The sequence below is a fragment of the Colletotrichum tamarilloi genome (assembly GCF_030869305.1).
Source record: "Colletotrichum tamarilloi strain Tom-12 chromosome Unknown Scaffold_86.1, whole genome shotgun sequence".
In the NCBI taxonomy this organism is placed as follows: Eukaryota; Fungi; Ascomycota; class Sordariomycetes; order Glomerellales; family Glomerellaceae; genus Colletotrichum; species Colletotrichum tamarilloi.
The window spans coordinates 106,076-123,922 of record NW_026849469.1 but is presented as its reverse complement, the minus strand read 5'-3'; the positions used below and the strand labels follow the sequence as shown (position 1 = coordinate 123,922).

The 17,847-nt window shown below is 50.4% G+C and overlaps 6 protein-coding genes across 6 annotated transcripts; 2 read left to right on the top strand and 4 right to left on the bottom strand.

Annotated features, from left to right (window-relative positions):
* Positions 1-8: 8 nt before the first annotated feature.
* Positions 9-452, bottom strand: CTAM01_13015 (uncharacterized protein; the record flags this gene model as incomplete). Its single annotated transcript, XM_060529020.1, has 4 exons — positions 9-101; positions 178-188; positions 247-365; positions 427-452. The coding sequence occupies 4 exons, from the start codon at positions 450-452 to the stop codon at positions 9-11; spliced, it is 249 nt and encodes an 82-aa protein (XP_060376440.1).
* Positions 453-4,337: 3,885 nt separating this feature from the next.
* Positions 4,338-5,507, top strand: CTAM01_13014 (uncharacterized protein; the record flags this gene model as incomplete). The annotated part of the gene is made up of 1 exon (XM_060529019.1): positions 4,338-5,507. The coding sequence occupies one exon, from the start codon at positions 4,338-4,340 to the stop codon at positions 5,505-5,507; it is 1,170 nt and encodes a 389-aa protein (XP_060376439.1).
* An 862-nt stretch (positions 5,508-6,369) lies between these two features.
* Positions 6,370-8,232, bottom strand: CTAM01_13013 (uncharacterized protein; the record flags this gene model as incomplete). The annotated part of the gene is made up of 4 exons (XM_060529018.1): positions 6,370-6,833; positions 6,889-7,766; positions 7,823-7,975; positions 8,030-8,232. The coding sequence occupies 4 exons, from the start codon at positions 8,230-8,232 to the stop codon at positions 6,370-6,372; spliced, it is 1,698 nt and encodes a 565-aa protein (XP_060376438.1).
* A 3,892-nt stretch (positions 8,233-12,124) lies between these two features.
* On the bottom strand, positions 12,125-13,417 carry CTAM01_13012 (plasma membrane iron permease; the record flags this gene model as incomplete). Its single annotated transcript, XM_060529017.1, has 4 exons — positions 12,125-12,424; positions 12,484-12,682; positions 12,742-13,190; positions 13,262-13,417. 4 exons carry the CDS (start codon positions 13,415-13,417, stop codon positions 12,125-12,127), a joined length of 1,104 nt encoding a protein of 367 aa, XP_060376437.1.
* A 1,170-nt stretch (positions 13,418-14,587) lies between these two features.
* On the top strand, positions 14,588-16,719 carry CTAM01_13011 (multicopper oxidase; the record flags this gene model as incomplete). The annotated part of the gene is made up of 5 exons (XM_060529016.1): positions 14,588-14,926; positions 15,019-15,513; positions 15,605-16,181; positions 16,242-16,467; positions 16,518-16,719. The coding sequence occupies 5 exons, from the start codon at positions 14,588-14,590 to the stop codon at positions 16,717-16,719; spliced, it is 1,839 nt and encodes a 612-aa protein (XP_060376436.1).
* An 89-nt stretch (positions 16,720-16,808) lies between these two features.
* On the bottom strand, positions 16,809-17,829 carry CTAM01_13010 (uncharacterized protein; the record flags this gene model as incomplete). Its single annotated transcript, XM_060529015.1, has 2 exons — positions 16,809-17,521; positions 17,589-17,829. 2 exons carry the CDS (start codon positions 17,827-17,829, stop codon positions 16,809-16,811), a joined length of 954 nt encoding a protein of 317 aa, XP_060376435.1.
* Positions 17,830-17,847: the final 18 nt, after the last annotated feature.

The window sequence follows — 17,847 nt, the reverse complement described above, 5'->3', positions numbered from 1 at the left end:
AAGTCGGCTCATGGTCCGCACTCTGCAGTTTGCAAGCCATCGATCTCGAGGCAATCGTTTTGGAAGTCATTGTTTCGCACAGGGTCGGATACGATAATGCACTGTGTGAAAGAAGAAAGCACAATTAGCAAAGGGCAGACCTGGGACTGCAGCGGGGATGCTGGATCGTTAGCTTACTGCATCGCCTCCTGTGCCTTCTGTTAGCAGTCTGTTTCCACTATGGTGATACTCAAGGGAATGACTTACTCATATAGCCTTGGTCGTGGCATGCAGATGTCGTCCAGTCAACGCGGACTTTTTTGGATGCCTGTTCGCGACAGAAGCAGCTGATCTCCTGCTGGGCGAGGGTACCCGCCGCGAGGGTCCTTGGTGTGCGTCAGTATATGTATTCTTTGGCTCGACCATTTTTAGATGCGGCGTTCTTACGCAAGGAAGACAATATGGGTTAACATTTTTGACGCTTGGGGTGACTCGACATGTTTTGTCATGAAACCATATCTCACTGTTCAAGCGGCCGGGTGTGGAAGATGTACTTATATCCCATCCTTCCATGGGACACATCTCTCTTCAATGACTACGGCGCTGTAATCAAATCTATTTGTCTCTGAGGTTTGACTATATCTAAGTAAGCGCTCAGATATGCCAAGCTGTGCGGTTCCTGATGATCTAGCTTGGAGATAGTGATGTTTTGGACGAACCATTGCGATAGACTTTAACATAGAGGTAAGACACTGGACCATCCTGACTTGCATCGGTCTCGCAAGCTCATGCGATAGGATGCAAGGCAATTAATCTCCACCAGAGAGGCTCGGACCAGAGACCTCGAGTCATGCTGCTGAGGATCGTGCCGAGATGAGGCTGTCTAACCTTTCACTCCGGCTATCAAACTCTCGGAGTGCTTTAACCGAGGATGACTTCTCTGTTGAGACTCGATGAGTGTTTTCCAGGCGTCCGGCGGCATAGCTGGAAAGGGAGCCGCACATGTTGGAGAAGGCTTTCGCAAGAAGATGTGGAAGACATAGTACGGCGAGTTGCCAGCGCAGTCATTCCCAAACTCCATTCCCGCGTACCTGGAATGAATTTGTTTGAAATCAAGCTCAGCACCAAAAAAGCACAGTCTTAAGACTGTAATCAGGGTACATTCGTAGTAGTCGGTTACCAAGGCTAGCCCATGCGTCATCTGTTTGCTTCTTGCCTTAACAAGTCGCAGGACTGAAAGTTAATGCAAGCCTGCCCTTTAGGAGAACTGTCCAAAGTGAGTAGCTGTATCACCTACGCATAGAATCATGCCAATTGACCAAGAAGAGCGGCCGATATGATTCTAATTGATATGGGTCTCGGCCAGGGGAAGTGAATCAAGGAAACTGACTATTTCTTAATTTTAAGACGAAAGGGATAGTTCGCACAACTCCAACAACAAAATTAAATGTTTGACATTGCGATATCTTCTGGGAAGATTGCCATTCTGTAAGCGAAGAGAGTATGTTTTCAATCACGCACTTGTCATCGACAAGGTTGTGCTGAATGTATTTTTACTCGATCAAGCGAGCTGAATCCAAGGGATAAGGCCCAGGACATCCATTTTCTGGTTTACTTCAAATCGAATAAATTACAATCTGACCAGCCCTCTAGGCACTCGATAAAGATTCGCAGCCAGATTCGGCAAAAGGTCTTCCACGATGGGTGCCCAATTGACATGAAACAGAAAAGAGAAGGATACTAGAAACATCGAGTCAACTACGCCATAATCCTGAAGGCCTCGCAGCATTAGGTAGGATGAAGACATTTACTGAGCCGCGGCTGGATGTCATTGGGATCATTGAACTTTCAATGATGAAGAAAGAAGGAAAGAAGGAAGCAAAGAAACAATTGCCAGTAAATAAGGAAAGAAAAAGGTCGGATGATGCTGTGCCATGGCACCCTTCTCTCAGGGAAATAGTAGCCGGAATCGTATCCAGATTCATAGCTATCTTTCACTTGGTCAGCGGAGTATCGAAAGTTCCCTTGCCTTCGGCAATTGGGTTTGGAGCCTGAAGTCGGCCAAAATGCTCCATGGAGCCAATCATTGGATAGCCCAGGCCAAGCTGCAATAGCTGCTCAAATTCACTCAAAGGCCCACGAGATTTTGTTGAGCCTCCTGAGATATTGCTTTCGTTCAAGGGTATGATGTGCGAATACGATGGTGTTCCACGATTAACCCGAAGTTCTGTTGTCGCTCTTCGTGAAGAATGCCAATCCAGCAGCTTCGATCCAACTATTTCAGCAACAGTGCAGTCCTTTACTTCTCCTTCATAGTATTCATCGCCTGTATTCGCGAAAGACCCGTGACCGAATTTGGCTGGAGCATCCTTTGGAACGGGATAGGAAAAAGAATCGTATGATGATGCCATAGCTGGCAATGCTTTGTTCTGACGTGACGGGCGTCGTAGGATACTTGAATATTCCTTATTCGATGTTCGATAATCAGCTCGGAGGACTGTTCAAACAATTGAGATCAAAGGCAGGCTGTCAAATAGAAACGAGCGGTCGCGCAGCGAAGGTATGGATGGTGTCTGTTTGATCTTGCCAATGGCAAAGTCTGCTACCACCCTAACGTAAGTTAGCCAAAGAGCCTAAGATGGCAACATGCAATAGATCGCTATCAACAGTGCAATTGGGAGATACCTCAGTAAGATCTGAACGTTCAGCACAACGAATCTCTCTGCTTGGGAGCATGTGGATGTTTGATGACGTCGGGGATGGCGGCAAAAGGAGATGGACTCACCGTCCTGGCTAAGGTACCTGTAAGGAAAAAGGGATGTAGGCTGTTCTTTTCGGAGAATCATGATTTTTGGCAAAGTAGCAGCGAGTATCTAGATTCTTCTTTGAGATTCCGAGCAGTTTCAAAAGACAGGATGATCTGAGGACTTGCAGCAGTTAGAAAGATCTGGTAGCGGGACTGCCCTGCCAAGAGGTGGTTGGTTCTCTGACCACGTGCTGCCCTTCTCGACGCATTGTGCCCACACGCCCCAGACAGCCACCCGCAACATCGAGCTAGATATTTCCACGCTCCTTGTCTAAGGAATCTTCTTTTCCGTTGGAAACCTAGGCCACGATATATTGCTTACTGACAAGTTCCCGGAAGTAAATGTACACAGTGACTCTTCAAGACGTTACCAGAACTTGACCAAGTTCTTGCACAATGGTTAAGGCAGAGACTTTGAGAGTTTGTTTTCAATCTTTCCGAAAGCTGATTTTCGACGGATGTAGTATTCCTCTAGCTCCATCGAAGCCCCGTGCCGGAAAGAAAGCTGGGACAGTGTGAGCCCCTGAGACTGTGAGACACTTCAAAGAAGCATCATTCATCGCAGCGCTCGATACGAGGAGAAAGCGCCACCCGCCAGCCCATCACTGCCCACCCTGTGATACTTGAGCCTAGAGTGGCAGGATAGCAACTTTCCTACATACCGAGTCATCATCTATGTCAGGGGCTGTGTTACGCTGCCTCGCTTCTAATATCGTACGCACCAGGTGTAACCGCCGCCGTCTTATGCGGATCTTCTGTCGACACGAGAGAGGCGCTGGGGCTGCAAAATGTCTGGACTCTCGAGTGCTCTATGCGAAGCCTCTACGGTCGATGATATGACTTCAGGGACATTTGAGGCAACGTGAATCTTCAATATTCACGGGATGATATCCACCGATCAAGGTATGAGTTACACATCCAGGCATCTACAACTTGGAATTCTCCAATGGCAAGTGGCTTATGGAACGCGTCAGCAGATTAGCATTGGTTATGTGGGTATCATTCAAAGCAAGCTTCGATTCCAGGAAGTGTCTGGTAAGTGTTGTTGAAGGGAGTAAAAGTATAAGAGAAGTTGGCGGTACAGGTTTCTGGACCAAATCTGACAGACAAATAAAGTATCGGTAGTCAAGTCAAAACTCTCGCTGTCGGGGAGATGAGAGGTCCGTCCAGTACGGAGGAGGTCACTGGCCATTTTTAGGCCCCGACGATCTGTGCCGCTCTTGTAGCCCCTTTCCCCAACTGATACAAAATTAAGACCTTGTCCAGAGCAAAACACAGCCTCAATGGGTGCGGTCTAGTATTAGGCCGTTTTTGGCTTGCTAAGCTACGCGTATGTGAGGTTGGAGTAGAGTGCGCCTGTCATGTGGCGGGGAATGAGACGGCGACTCAACCGGGCGAGTCTAGGGAAGAGGCGCTGTCCCTGCATCCAGGTCTAAGTCACATTCGAACGCAGCCATTGTGAGCTGCACATAAATATAGATGTTGAATCCCGCTTTCAATCTTATGAATTTGAACAATACTCAGCTCATTGCGTTTCGGCTTGGACAACAGAATGCTCGATATTCCCCTCGAGGACCTCCAGAACCGTGGTCCCTTTGAATCCCGTCGACCTTATTCATCGATTTCGGATCCCAGCGGCATACATCGCAAACGCCAGACAATGGGGAATTTTATCTTGATTCTATCCTATGCCATCGATTGGGTTTTACTCATCGCATTTGCCGTGGCAGGCCTGCTGCTTGGCAATCTGTCGCCACAAAAACGGCCTTTTAACCTGGAGAACCCAGATATCAGCTTTCCGCTTCACAGCGATACCGTTTCTGTGACGAATCTACTGCTCCTGAGCGTCGCATTACCGATAGTTGTGATCTTTGGAGTAGTCATACTATTCGTACCCGGGGGAACAGTTCCCAGAGATACTCCAAGGTCCCTTGTCTGGAGTAGGAAGATTTGGGAGGTGCACGCAGGATGGCTGGGACTCGTCCTCTCGGTCGTGACGACCTGGTTCATCGTGAGCACAACAAAGAACCTACTCGGGAAACCTCGACCGAATGCATTGGCCCGCTGCCAGCCCGATCTCGACAATCTGGCCCGGTACATTGTTGGTGGCATATCAAACACCACCACCGTCGCAATGGGACAGCTCGTATCGGCCGACATCTGCACCAACCCTGACAAGAGTGTTATTGATGAGGGGTTCCGCAGCTTTCCGTCCGGACACTCATCCGTCGCAGCTTCAGGACTCATCTATCTCATGCTCTTCTTGGCGAGCAAACTTGGGGTAGCCGCGCCGTGGGCACCTCAGGGGGTACATCTGGGACCTACCCATCACTCTGCTTTCCCTTCGCGCATCGATGGGGAGAGCTTGGCGGGAGAAGGCCAGGCGGGCAGGCTCCCTGAGCAGGTCATACCGTTTCGAAGACAAGCAGCAGCTCCACCTATCTATCTTGTGGTCCTCACCCTTGTTCCATTCGCGTTGTGTATCTTTATCTGCGCTTCCAGATGGTACGACTTCCAACACCACGGCTTCGATATTTTGTTCGCTTTCGCTATCGGCGCTACCTCATCTTACGTTGCGTTCCGCTTCTATCATCTACCTATTAGTGGAGGCGCTGGCTGGGCTTGGGCCCCTCGAAGCGAAGATTCCGCTTTCTGGGCGGGTGTGGGCAAACAAGGATATCGCCACAATTCGACCAAGCTTCGGCAAGATTCTGTATGCTGAAATGCATTCCCCGTTTAGTACATTCGGGCCAAAAGACTTCAGCCGAACCCACCAATCATCACATTTGTATTACAAGTAATGGTGCAGACTAGCACGCATTGATGTACAGTAGGTTGAGATGGCTTCTCATTTCATGGTCAGGGGACCAAAAGCGAATACCTGCTTGGAGAGTCAATCATAGCGTTGGTAGCTTGTATCTACCATGTTACACGTCACAATTCAAGGTCTCTTTCGAGGAATCTGCCCAGGCAGGTGCTGATTTGTTGAGATATTCGACCTAAAGAGTATTCGTACTAGCTGATCGTTTGAATGTGGAATCTCGAAGCTGTCAAGGGGCTCGGATTTAGCTCCTAGATGCCCGGAGACCGAGCGAGGGGGCACTTGTCATGTCTGGATTGTCAATCCTGCCACAACGACCGAGCTCTCCGCTCACACCAGCTAAATTTAGACCCATGCTAGGGTATCAACTAGCCATGGAATTATGGGAAGCCGTTTCTTTGCTACGTTAGAGGTCATCAATAATTTCATAAGGTTTCCAAAGCTGGTCAGATTGCCCACGTGCTCCATGCCGGAAGATGGTATACCGTTTTCTATCCCATGCCCGGATCTTTACATCGTGCAGTTCCGAAAAATTGTGAATCTCACTGGGATTAAGGATGAGGCTTACAGGCGAAAAGTTCATGGATTTAATGGTCACCTCTATGAGTGACTAGTGAAACATCTTGTATGATACTGAAGTCGCTGTGATGAACACTCCTGTCGTGCTGGTTTCTTGACCAGTCATAAAAGCCATCCATTGTCACGAAAGTCCACGGCTTTCTTTCAAGCCATGGTCTCGAAGTGTATACTCGAACCCCTAAGATTACCATCCAAAGTTCTCACAGTGTACTTCGATGCTTATGTCGCCAGTGGCGATACAGTTTGCAGCTGCGTTCTGGACAATCTCGGTCAGTGACTGCGGGCCGCAAGCAGCAATCAACACCCGTTGACCAGGCGCAGTTGACTGCAGCGTTTGAGTGATGGCCTCCCCAGCCCGCAACTTGTCGAACTTGATATCGCACAGCCTCTCAAGACCCGACGATCTATCTCCCTGTGGTACTGCCGCAGTCGAAGAGAGAGCTTCCTTGTTCTGCTCCGCGCCAGACCCGGGTAAAAGAGCTTCGACCTTCTCGTTCGGTGACTTCAGGGAAGTGGGCGACGAGACATTTTCGGACGACTCGCTCAAGGAGGTCGTGGAGCCCTCTCGGGTAACGTGCAGTAACACGTTCACCCCTGCGCCGTGTTGGCTCAGTGACTGAAGGTGATCCGTGAACCATTCTAGATTTTCTGTCACACACGTCAGCGTTCACTCCACACGTGTCGTTGATCGAATTGGACAAACCCCTCTTTCTGACGGCCCAGATAAAGTCGACACGTTTGTGCGATTCAGACTCCAAGTGCTGTAAGAGGCTGGTTGCCAGGCCGAAGGTAAACGTCGCCCCGCTGCCTCCGGCAATCAAGACCACCTTGTCGTAGTTCTTCGGGTTAGGGAACGCTCCATAGGGTCCGTCAACAGAAGCCCACACAGTTGTACCAGCCTCGGTATTAGCTAGATCATGCAAAGCCTTGGTGAAACCATCATAGGAGCTGAGGACCAACTCCAGCCCCCCGCGAGGGGTATTGGACACGATGGTAAAGGGGTGTGTTTGGAATGGGCGAACACCGGGAATCCAAACGAAGCAGTGCGAGCCGGGAGTAGCACCCGACAGAGGCTTCTTGATGACCAGACGAACACCATTGTCTGGCAACCGGTAAATGGTAGCGCTGTTGTTGACAAGGTTGTACATCATTCTCGACCCCCGAATCAGACGGTCAAGTCCCCAAATTGCGGCGATGAAAACCATTGCCACAGGGATCTTCCATATCCAGTAGGGCCTGTGAAGCCCAGTGAAAATAACGGCCAGCAGGAATCCCACCAGGTGGCTCACATAAAACCACTCGTAGCCAAGATTTCTTGCCAAGCCCATGAGCAGGAGGAGCATGGCAAAGCCTGCGCCAATGCCCTCCCAATTTTGCACTTCGAGCAGTGTGCTCCACCGGTCCTGCATTCCGTAGTATACCATGTAGAAGATGGCGTGAAGAAGCATCTGAAGTACGGCCGCGTACCCGGCTAGACGGTGGAAGAAGTTGAGTCTTTCGTAGGAGTGTCCGGTCAAGACACCGAGGGGGGTATTTTTCAGACCGAAGAAGACGCAAAGCGCCATGTTCGCCGTCGACATCCTGTACATGAAATGTCAGCACCCAACAAGGTGGCAAAGGGACCCTTAAAGTCTGACCATCCGAATCTTGCAGCAAAATTGCTCATCTTTGCCTTGTCAACATGATGAAAAGACATGACAATGTTGACGCCGACGAAAGCAATAGTCAGCAAGGCATGGCCTCCCGTTGGAAACCCCGGCACCTTGCGAACCAGTAGGCTTCGTATCTTCCTGCCGGTTGTTAGGGCTGATCGAGCGCCAAGTGATTTCTGACGATAGTCCTACCTAGAAGCCTTGGCAAGGGGCGATGACGAGCCAGTTCTTGGTGACTTTGATGTTCTGCGTTTGATCCATTGCGCCCAATGGTAGATAATAAGAGCCGCAATGACACCTGCCACTACTCCCGCATATACCTTGACATTCCACTCATTCAAGAGCTGTCGTGCGTTGGGCGGCTTCGGTTGCTTGGCTGCACGGGATTCGATCATGTTTGCCAACATTGAGTGTTGAACAAAGCGTCCAGTCGATAGCGATGTTGATATGAGCAAAAGTGGCAGACTCTCTCTCGGACCAAACTACCGCACCTTAAGAGGATTTGGCGAGTTTCCTCATACACTTATATCAGATCTCGATAAAGAAAATGAGAAAATAAAACTCTGCCTACGTATCAATCTAGCTCCAGCAAAATGGTCAAAGTGCGGAACGTTCATCCCTTGTTCCACTATCAGATGCACTGATTTCAATCACGGACAACTTCCTTGGTCGAGAACCTCATTTTCGTATCATGTTCCCACCAAAAATACCGCATCGCTTGCGAGACTGCGAACATCGGACGGCTGAATGTGACATGGAAAAGTCAATCATTAGCTTCACGATGGCCCTGATTGGATCTAATCAGATGTCTAGATAATCTTTCGCGCTAGAGCCACACACGCCGGCGGGTTAGGTTCTGGCCTGGATCGTATCTTGAAAAGAAATGACTCGCTTTCGATGTCGATCTACTTGCCAGTGACTTGTGTGACTTATTGACTTCTTGACGCGAGAAAGGAGATTTGAATTCTTCGGGTAGGTGCCAGTGGGTATCCAAGAGACCATGAGGACCCACGAATATGTCCAACAAGTTGCCATGTGTGAGGTTGGTAGGTTCGAGGACTCTACGCTTACGAATTCTATCGCCATCTGGTACCCACTTAAAGCCTTTCTTCACGTACGCCCCCAACAATTCCCAAGGTTCCAGCGGCTTTAGTGGATTTGATAAGATTCTTACCTTGGTCGACTGGACCACGGAATGATATCTCGCCTTGTGGGCTCGTTAGATCTTTCTGATTCCGTCCTTGAGAAAAACACGATCCTAACTTTGCCGGAGTCATCGGAGGAATTGCGACGGATAAAACAGGCTAGTAAAAAGTCTGTTGGGCGGCCGCTTGGGACCTCGTACGTCAGAGGAGACTAATTGCAGGGTCCAAAGCCTAATTTCGGCGGGTTGTCACGACAAACGATGCCTAAAGCAACCTTTTTCACTATCCTAGTATTTTCCAAACCATGGAATATTGTAGATGCCATGTGAAGGAATTAAACTACATCATGTATTCCCGTCAAACAAGAGCCGACGTGAACACTTCTCTACAGTCAAAGAAGGCTAATATGAACGACGGTCGTTTGGAGCCGTGTCGGTTGCGTATCAGGACTCTGGGCGTGGAAACAGTTACCGTAGAAAGGAACGAATCATCGTTGAGCGAAGGAATGAATGTGGAAGTTGCTTGTCATAGTTTTAAAAAGCGGGTACAGCTCTCCGCTCCACGTGGATACTCGAAACTAGGTCTGAGAAAGGCATCTGGGGGTGTGGACAGACACGAACTTGTGGACAGACGCTACGGATACCCATTCGACTCAACCAATCGACAAAGCATTCAACAGCCGTGCCAAAGTGGGATCGGGAATAAAAGTTTTTCAGCCCATGTCTTTTAGTCCTGCTAATCAGAAAACCGTCCCGGCTTCAGCCCCAACCGGTGCTTCGGGTCTGTCCGACTTGGCTTTTTGGGGGGGGCACCACTTGACAAGCTTTTTGACCATAACTCCGAGATCGCAACTCCGAGCAGTTTTGAGCTCGTACGACCGAGCCCTGTCTTTTAGTCGCAACCATGTTTCTTAATCATGTCTGACATTACCTCACATTGGCGGTTGCAATAACTTTAGATTTTGGAATAGAGTGGCAAGGTCTCCGCCATGTGTAAAAGTCGCTTGCAAGAATTCAACATGCTCTAGCTAGTTCTAGGTCACAAAGGCTCATATCTCATTTTCTCAGAAAGACGGTGTTAATGTAGTCCGCCGTGACCTCACAGCGTCTCGTTGAAACCGGGCGGAACGCATGTTGGATGCATGAGATAAAGAGCCTCGGGTAACCTTTCTTGGACCACTTTTGTACAACACGCAAATAGGCTATTCCGCGTACTTCAAGATAACGATTACAGACAAACGTCTAGACAGTGGGACAAGATTGGGCCCTTATTCTGGATTTCTAAACAATGACCCACGAGAAGATCGTTCAAAAGCCGACTAAATCCTCCTGTTGAACCAATTACAAGAGAGATCGAGCCCACGTGTACACAGGGAATCTTTCGGTGACTACTTACTTACTGTGAAGTTGATAATAGTGTTGGTGGAGGGCGGAATTCTAGAAACATAAGGCCTGCGGCTTCGTGGATACCTCGAGGCAAAGTGTGCTCGTCCATGGAATTAACGGACTGTACGCAGAATTCGCCATGCTAATGGCTAACATGACCACGCGTCCCGGCAATCCTGGCACCTAATGTAGGTGGCTCTTCAAGTGTAATCCACCTGGAAAGCAGTGCGGTGTAATTCAACTGAGGCCACACGGCTTAACCCGGGCACACGCGGATATTCGGTGTTAGAAGGCATGTCGTTCGCCCCAGAAACCCTCTAGAAACAAGTATGGAGAGTAGGCAAAAATAAATGAAACCGTGGGGACTTACAACGTAGTAGCCGTGGAAGCTTTTCCCAAGTTGTGACTATAATGGTTCGACCTCGAATCGATGTCTCTTTTGAGATGACACGGGTTCTTGCAAAGACCCTCTCATGCCTGCCGAATCCCAGTGAAAGTCGGTAAGGATCAAGGGGTTAGAAGTGCGATTTTGGTGGAGTTTTCCCAAGCCAATACCAGTATAGATGGATTTGCTGACAATCGTGGGGGTGTAATGAAAAAGACGGACTCTACAGGGGACTCTGGTTACCAAGTTCTTGGGAAGACCTGTAGTGAACGCAAGAAGGCTGGCTGCCGCATAGTCCCGGCAAACCATCCGCCTTGGCTTGCGGGGAGATGTCAGGAAGATAGTGACCAGGTGCCCGACTGTGGACACTGATCGCCCATATTGTCGCCGACCTATTCGCACATAGTCTACCAAGTATCTTTGTCATGGTTTACAGAACAGGCAATGAACCCCCAAGAAAATGCCAGTGGTCCGAGTTGAGCATGGCTTACTAAGTTCGAAGTGGCCTGGTATCTATCGCCGAGTTGACACCTCGGAAGGCCGAGGGATCATAGCTACAGCCTACGCCACGTTCTGGTCAAAGTCCCACCCGGGAGGAAGCCCGCGTCACTCAGTCGCGTTTGATATGAAGCAATGTCTCTGCGTACCCGTGGAATGACATCGCTTCGGCCTCAAAAAGTCTTCTGATGCTAGTGGAGGTTGGGTAAATATCCCACTGAAGTTACTTTTTCTGCATTTCTGCAGCTCCCCTCAGCGGATCCTCCTAGTCACACGCTGTAGGCTTCCTATCTTGTAGAACGCTACTATCCGAAGGATGGTGGGCCGCTGGGTCCAGGTAGAGGCTAGTAGATCTAAACCTATGCCTCATGCAGGTGTGGCTGTATTCCTCACCGAGTAATGCGATGAGAAAACATTTCATACCATGGCCCCGTACGATTGCTCGCGTGTTCATGGGACAACATGGAGCGGGGTCCAAATGCTTGGCTGGTCCACGAAGGGCCTTGAAGGATATCCTCTAAGGAAACTGCTAGAGATTAAACCAGTGACACGTCCAAGGAAAGGATGCAGACTGAGTAAACAAATATTGTCCAACATAAGAGCGGGTTCGCCACATGGTTTATTGCTGTAGACTTGGACAGAAAGTCGTCGAAGGTTTGAGGCTAGTGAAAGAAGCAAGAAGGTTGATGACTATTCAGATATTTATTCGAATTTCTAGGTAAATGAACCAAAAAATCCAGAGTTTTGGTATAGGGACCGAAGTCTTGAGAGTGTGTCTGCCCCTCCACCAAAGTTTTCGTCCCCTCTATGGATGAGATCCGGCAGCACAAAGGTCTCCAAACCAAATAAACCCCGAGCCCGCCATCGTGCCTAATTATCTCAGTGCGCTTGTAGTGGTTGACATATCCTTCTTGGGTTCGTTGACAGAGTGTTCAGTAGGCGTAGATGTTCCTGGCATTTCCTCAGCGGACTCGACCTTACCAGGAGTCTTTGGCTTCACGAGGGGCCAGTGACCATTGACTTCGTGGAATCTCAGAAGCACAAGCCAGCAAATTACAAAGATCCAGTAGACATTATACGAGATGACAGATCCGTAGGTGGCAGAGTTGTTCCAGCCGAAAATGGCATTCAGGAGACCCCAGCCACCGCCACCGTTCAACTGAGGGCTGCAGCACTGCAAGAAGTCAGTCTCGCGATCACAGGTCCCATTTCAGCGCGAGCTTGGGTACTTACGTTAACGTGCCAAACACTTCTGTCGATATCGTAGGATCCAGGACCTGCGCCAACCTCAGCCGCATCACCACCGACGGCTGTATTCCACTCCTGTGCTTCGAAGAACCACACGGCGCGCGAAAACAGACCAGCAGCGACGATGTAGAGCAAGCAGGTAGAGGCGACGAGGAAGATTTGAATCTTGGAAGTAGATCCGCTCCTGAAGATTTCGCGTTAGAGCCTTCTGGCCGACCATTCTGGTGTGGTAATATTTCTTACTTGTAGAGGAGGTAGCTCGCAAAAACACCAACGATCAAACCAACCACGACCGGGAGGGGTACGGCAGTAGCAGGTGCTGCGAAAGTGACGCCGAAGATGAAAACGATCATCTCAATCCCCTCTCGCAAAATAGTGATGAGGGGTAGGAAGAACATGACGTATTTCTCCTGGTTCCGCTTGAATCGAGAGCCAAACGTCGAGGTCGTTGTCTTTGCTTGGGGCTCCATGGCCTTGGCAAGTTTGGCGCGCCATTTGTCTTGCAGCTTGCCAACTCGAAGGAGAGCAACTCCCATGAGCGTGATAATGATGGATGCGAAAAGAGCAAACGAGCCTTCGTAGTAGTATTCGTGCGCTTGCCAGCTGTCTCGACCGACTCCGTAGAAGACACCGATGATAGCGGCCGCGACTATGATGCAGAGGGTGAGGCCGAGGGCGGTTCCCATCCAGACCTGCGTCGCGTGACGGGTTAGCATAACGCGACGAAGTTCGCAAAAGGATAAAAGCTAGGCCAAGACTTTACCTGATTACGAAGAGCTTTGTAGACAGTGACATCGCGTCCGGGGCCTCCGAGGGTCTGCTTCAAGAAAGCGAGGAGAACAGAGACAATGATGCCAGTCTCCAAGGACTCGCGGAAAACGACGAGGAAGACGGGGACCGAAAATACGTTGACGGCCATCTTGCTCGTGATGATGGGATCAGTGTGAACCGGTTGGATGAAGTCTAGTTCGGAGCGAAGGTTGGAGGTCTCTTAGCCGAGATCGATGAGGCGATGAAAGTCTTTATCAATCTGGCTTGCTGATCGAAGGGGAGTAGTCGTGCCTATCGGATCGAGTCTGGTGCTTCTCCAAGCCGAGCTCGGAATCGGAGGGGTCTAGGTATGTCGACACGGCAATCATCGGAGGGCAAAGAGTCCAGATGAACCCACCAATACATGGGAGGTCGATATTGTAAAACTCTGCGGATCTTGGAGGTGTGCTGATTCTCCTCCCATCACCTCAGGGGTGGTTGATGGATCGATTAGATTGGATTACCAGGTCCGAGCTGGGCAGGAAACAGATCGAGAAGAGCGGGTGTTTCTCGGCTAGTCCTATCAGGTATTTTCTCCTCCAAACACTTGCGATGATCATTGGCGCTCAACGTGAGTCGTAACACTCGTACTACGCTGTTAAAATTGCTTCCACATCCAACACAGCGGCGCTCAAACACAATCCTGGTAGCCATGTCGTTGAATGTATTTCGACCGTACCGCTACAAGATGGATCTAAATGCAAGCTCGAACCGAAGATGTCTCCACAAACGCAGGCCGGTCGTGTGATGGTGGGGGGCAACGGGTGGAGGAGGCCCCGAAGGGTCTCCCGGTGCTAAGCATTTCTGCCCTACTAGTCTAACCCCGGTGCTTGCTGATCAGATGGATAAGATAATTGAGTGATTTTTGTGCCGGCATGGATTTGCTTTACTTCCATGGAAAGTGGCGTCCCGGAAACGTTGCCTCTGAGAGACCCTGTTCGTCTAGAGTCGGCCAGCCTCCGGGAGGGAAGAAAAATCAGATGACTCCGATATGTCGCCCGACACTCCAACCCGTTCAACTTGAGAGGATCGAAGACTGATATCGGCGGCAACAGTTGCTCCTCCTATCTTCCCTTCTTTCCCTTACAGTAGGGTGCCACCCACCTCGTTTCATGTCGAAGAGCCAGAGATAAGTTCTCGTCTTCCTCTCATCGACAGCCAGCCAGGACATCGCACTCCTCGCCAATTCCCATCGCGGCTACTTCTGTCATTCGAGACAGCCTTCGGAAGACACGCCATAGACCATCTTCACTGGACCATAGAGTGAACCGAGATCGCCATGGTCAAGACTCTGTCTCTCGCGCTCGTGTGCGTGGCCTCGCGGCTCGCTGCTGCAGCGACAGTCAACTACGACTTCACTGTCGGCTGGGTCACTGCCAACCCTGACGGTGCTTTCGACCGCCCCGTCATTGGCATCAATGGAAAATGGCCCATTCCCCAGATTGAGGCCAACATTGGCGACAACATTGTGATCAACGTGCACAACGACTTGGGCAACCAGTCCACTTCGCTGCACTTTCACGGGCTGTTCATGAACGGGACCACGCACATGGATGGTCCAGCCCAGGTGTCGCAATGCCCCATCCCGCCGGGCTCATCATTCCTCTACAACTTCACCGTGAGTAGTCACACCTTATAACGTTATAGTTCGCATGGCTACGAACTCTAGCAACGGAGTGTTTACTGATGCCAATCTTCACGGTGATCCAGATCACCCAACCGGGCACATACTGGTATCACTCGCACACCATGTCCCAGTACCCAGACGGACTCCGCGGCAGTCTCATCATCCATGATCCGGACAATCCTTATGCCGGGGATTACGACGAGGAAATCGTCTTGACGCTTTCAGATTGGTACCATGAGCAGATGCAGAACCTCATCCCGCCGTTCATGAGCAAGACGAACCCCACCGGCGCGGAGCCTGTGCCAAAGGCAGCGTTGATGAATGAGACGCAGAACCTCACCATCTCGATTCAGCCAGGCAAGACCTATTTGATGCGCGTTATCAACATTGGTGCTTTTGCAGGACAATATCTCTGGTTTGAGGGGCACAACATGTCTATTATCGAAGTTGACGGTGTCTACACACAACAGGCGACTGCTGAGATGATCTACCTGTCCGTCGCCCAGCGCTGCAGCTTCCTTCTCACAACCAAGAACTCCACGGCCGAGAACTTCGCCATTGTCGGTAGCATGGACACGGTAAGCTTGAATCTTCCAGAATGATGCAGACACATAAGGCCGTTCGTGAAGAAACCATCTCAAATGCTAATGTCGATATTTTCACCTCCAGACATTGTTCGACACTTTGCCCGATGATCTGAACTGGAACGTCACAGGGTGGTTGGTGTACAATGAGAGCAACTCACTTCCGGAGCCGGCATTGATCGATGAGCTCAATCCTTTTGACGACATGACGCTGGTACCACACGACGAGTTGGCTCGTTTCGGAGAGCCAGACCAGACCGTTGAGCTCAACGTCATCATGGACAACTTGGGTGATGGTGCCAACTATGCGTTCTTCAACAACATTAGTTACAAGGCACCAGTGGTTCCGTCATTGTACACTGCACTTACAACCGGTGCCGATGCGGAAAATGCCGAAGTCTACGGCGACTACACCCACAGCTTTGTTCTGAAGAAGGACCAGATCGTTCAAATCGTGGTCAACAACCTGGATTCCGGTCGCCACCCGTTTCATCTTCACGGGCATCACTTCCAGTCTCTGTACCGTGGTGAAGAAGAGAGCGGTACTTTTGCAGACTCAAACATGACTGAGAGTGACTTCCCCGCCGTCCCTATGCGCCGCGACACTCTCGTCCTCTGGCCCGATGGGAACATCGTCCTCCGCTTCAAGGCAGACAACCCAGGTAATATGTCCTTGCGTAATGGTTGAAACTGGGATTTATACTAATCCTCTTTTCATATAGGCATCTGGCTGTTCCATTGCCACATCGAGTGGCATGTTACCTCGGGGTTGCTGGCGACCTTTATCGAGGCGCCGCTGGAGATCCAAAAGTCCCTCACTCTGCCGCAGAACCATCTCGATGTTTGTGCAGCTGGAAACGTGCCCGTTGCAGGTAACGCTGCTGGCAACACCAAGAACCTTCTGGACCTCAGCGGCCAGAACGCACCTCCCGATCCGCTCCCGGCTGGGTAAGTATCAAACTCCTCACGGCCTAGATGTACCTCTAACAAAATTTCAGATTCACTGCCAAGGGAATTGTCGCGTTTGTTTTCAGCATCATCTCAGGCGTTCTGGGCATCTGCGTGGTTTGTTGGTACGGCATGGCGAACCACGTCTCAGAGACCAACAACCCCGCCGCTACGATGCTGAATGTCCAAGAATCATCCGGCTCGGCCACAGAGGGCGAGACTAAGCGACCTGCTGGATCGACCGAGAACTAGAATGACGCGGTGGATACCCAAACGATACCTGTTTCTTAACAATCCTATTTAATCTATTCTGGTATATCCAAGCACTTTCCATCCCAGCCCTATCCAGGCAACTCTGCCACTGGAGTCTTCGGCGATTGTGCCCATCCTTTATCTGGTTCCAATTTTGGACTGCCCCTGTATCCAAAGCCCGCTGGTTCGAATTTGAAGGGCCGGGAGGTGCCGTCCAACTCAGTTGCTTCGGACTCTGGCCGCGCCGAATTCGCTTCATATGGCTTGGCCATACCGCCTTCGTGCCCATTTCCCTTTTCAGTCGCATTATCCATCTCTGCCGCCCCCGTTTGTCGCAATTTCCTTCTGGAGTACCATATGTATATCAAAGCAGCCATGAGGACCAGGCACCCTCCCGCGATACCAACGCCGAGTCCGACTTTGGTAGTTGTCGTCAGACCCGCCGTATCGTCTGATGAAGAGTTTTGTGTCGCAGTCGGCTGTGATGTTGTGCTTGATGCTGTTGTTGTGGGAGGCTGAGCTTGAGCGGTCGTCGGGGCAGGTGAAGTTGGAGTCGGGGTTGTATTGGGCTGTGTAAGAATCGGGACATAGCCAGGCTGCCAGATGACGCTTCCTCCAAGTGAGGTCGGAAGCTGTACAACGTTTTGGAGGATTGAGGAATCGGTGAAGGCGACGGTTCGGGATGTTTGTGGGCACCAGCACGCGTCTGCTGATGTCAAAGTCGTGGGCTTCGCCGATTGTTCGCAAGCCACCCATTGTTCTGAAGTGCCGTTGCAGTAAACTAGACCTGCCCATGGTTGATCTTGATATCAAATAATTAGTCTCATGCCCATGGATACATCTCTCTCATTATGGCGACTGCGACTTACCACTCATGGCTCCTTTATCCGGACAACTCGCGTCTCGATAGTCTGGGTCGCTACAGCCCGCGAGATATGTGATTCCGAACCGACCATTGTAGCAAGCATGGCTTGACAAGCACATGTCGCCGCCCTGGCAACAAGTCTTGTACCCAAGGTCTGCATTTCCACACGGAAACCATTCTCCCACCTCGTCTCCTGGTCCGTGGTAGCATGTACCATTGCTGATGTAGGGATTTGACGAGCTCATGATGTTTTCCTGTCCCAC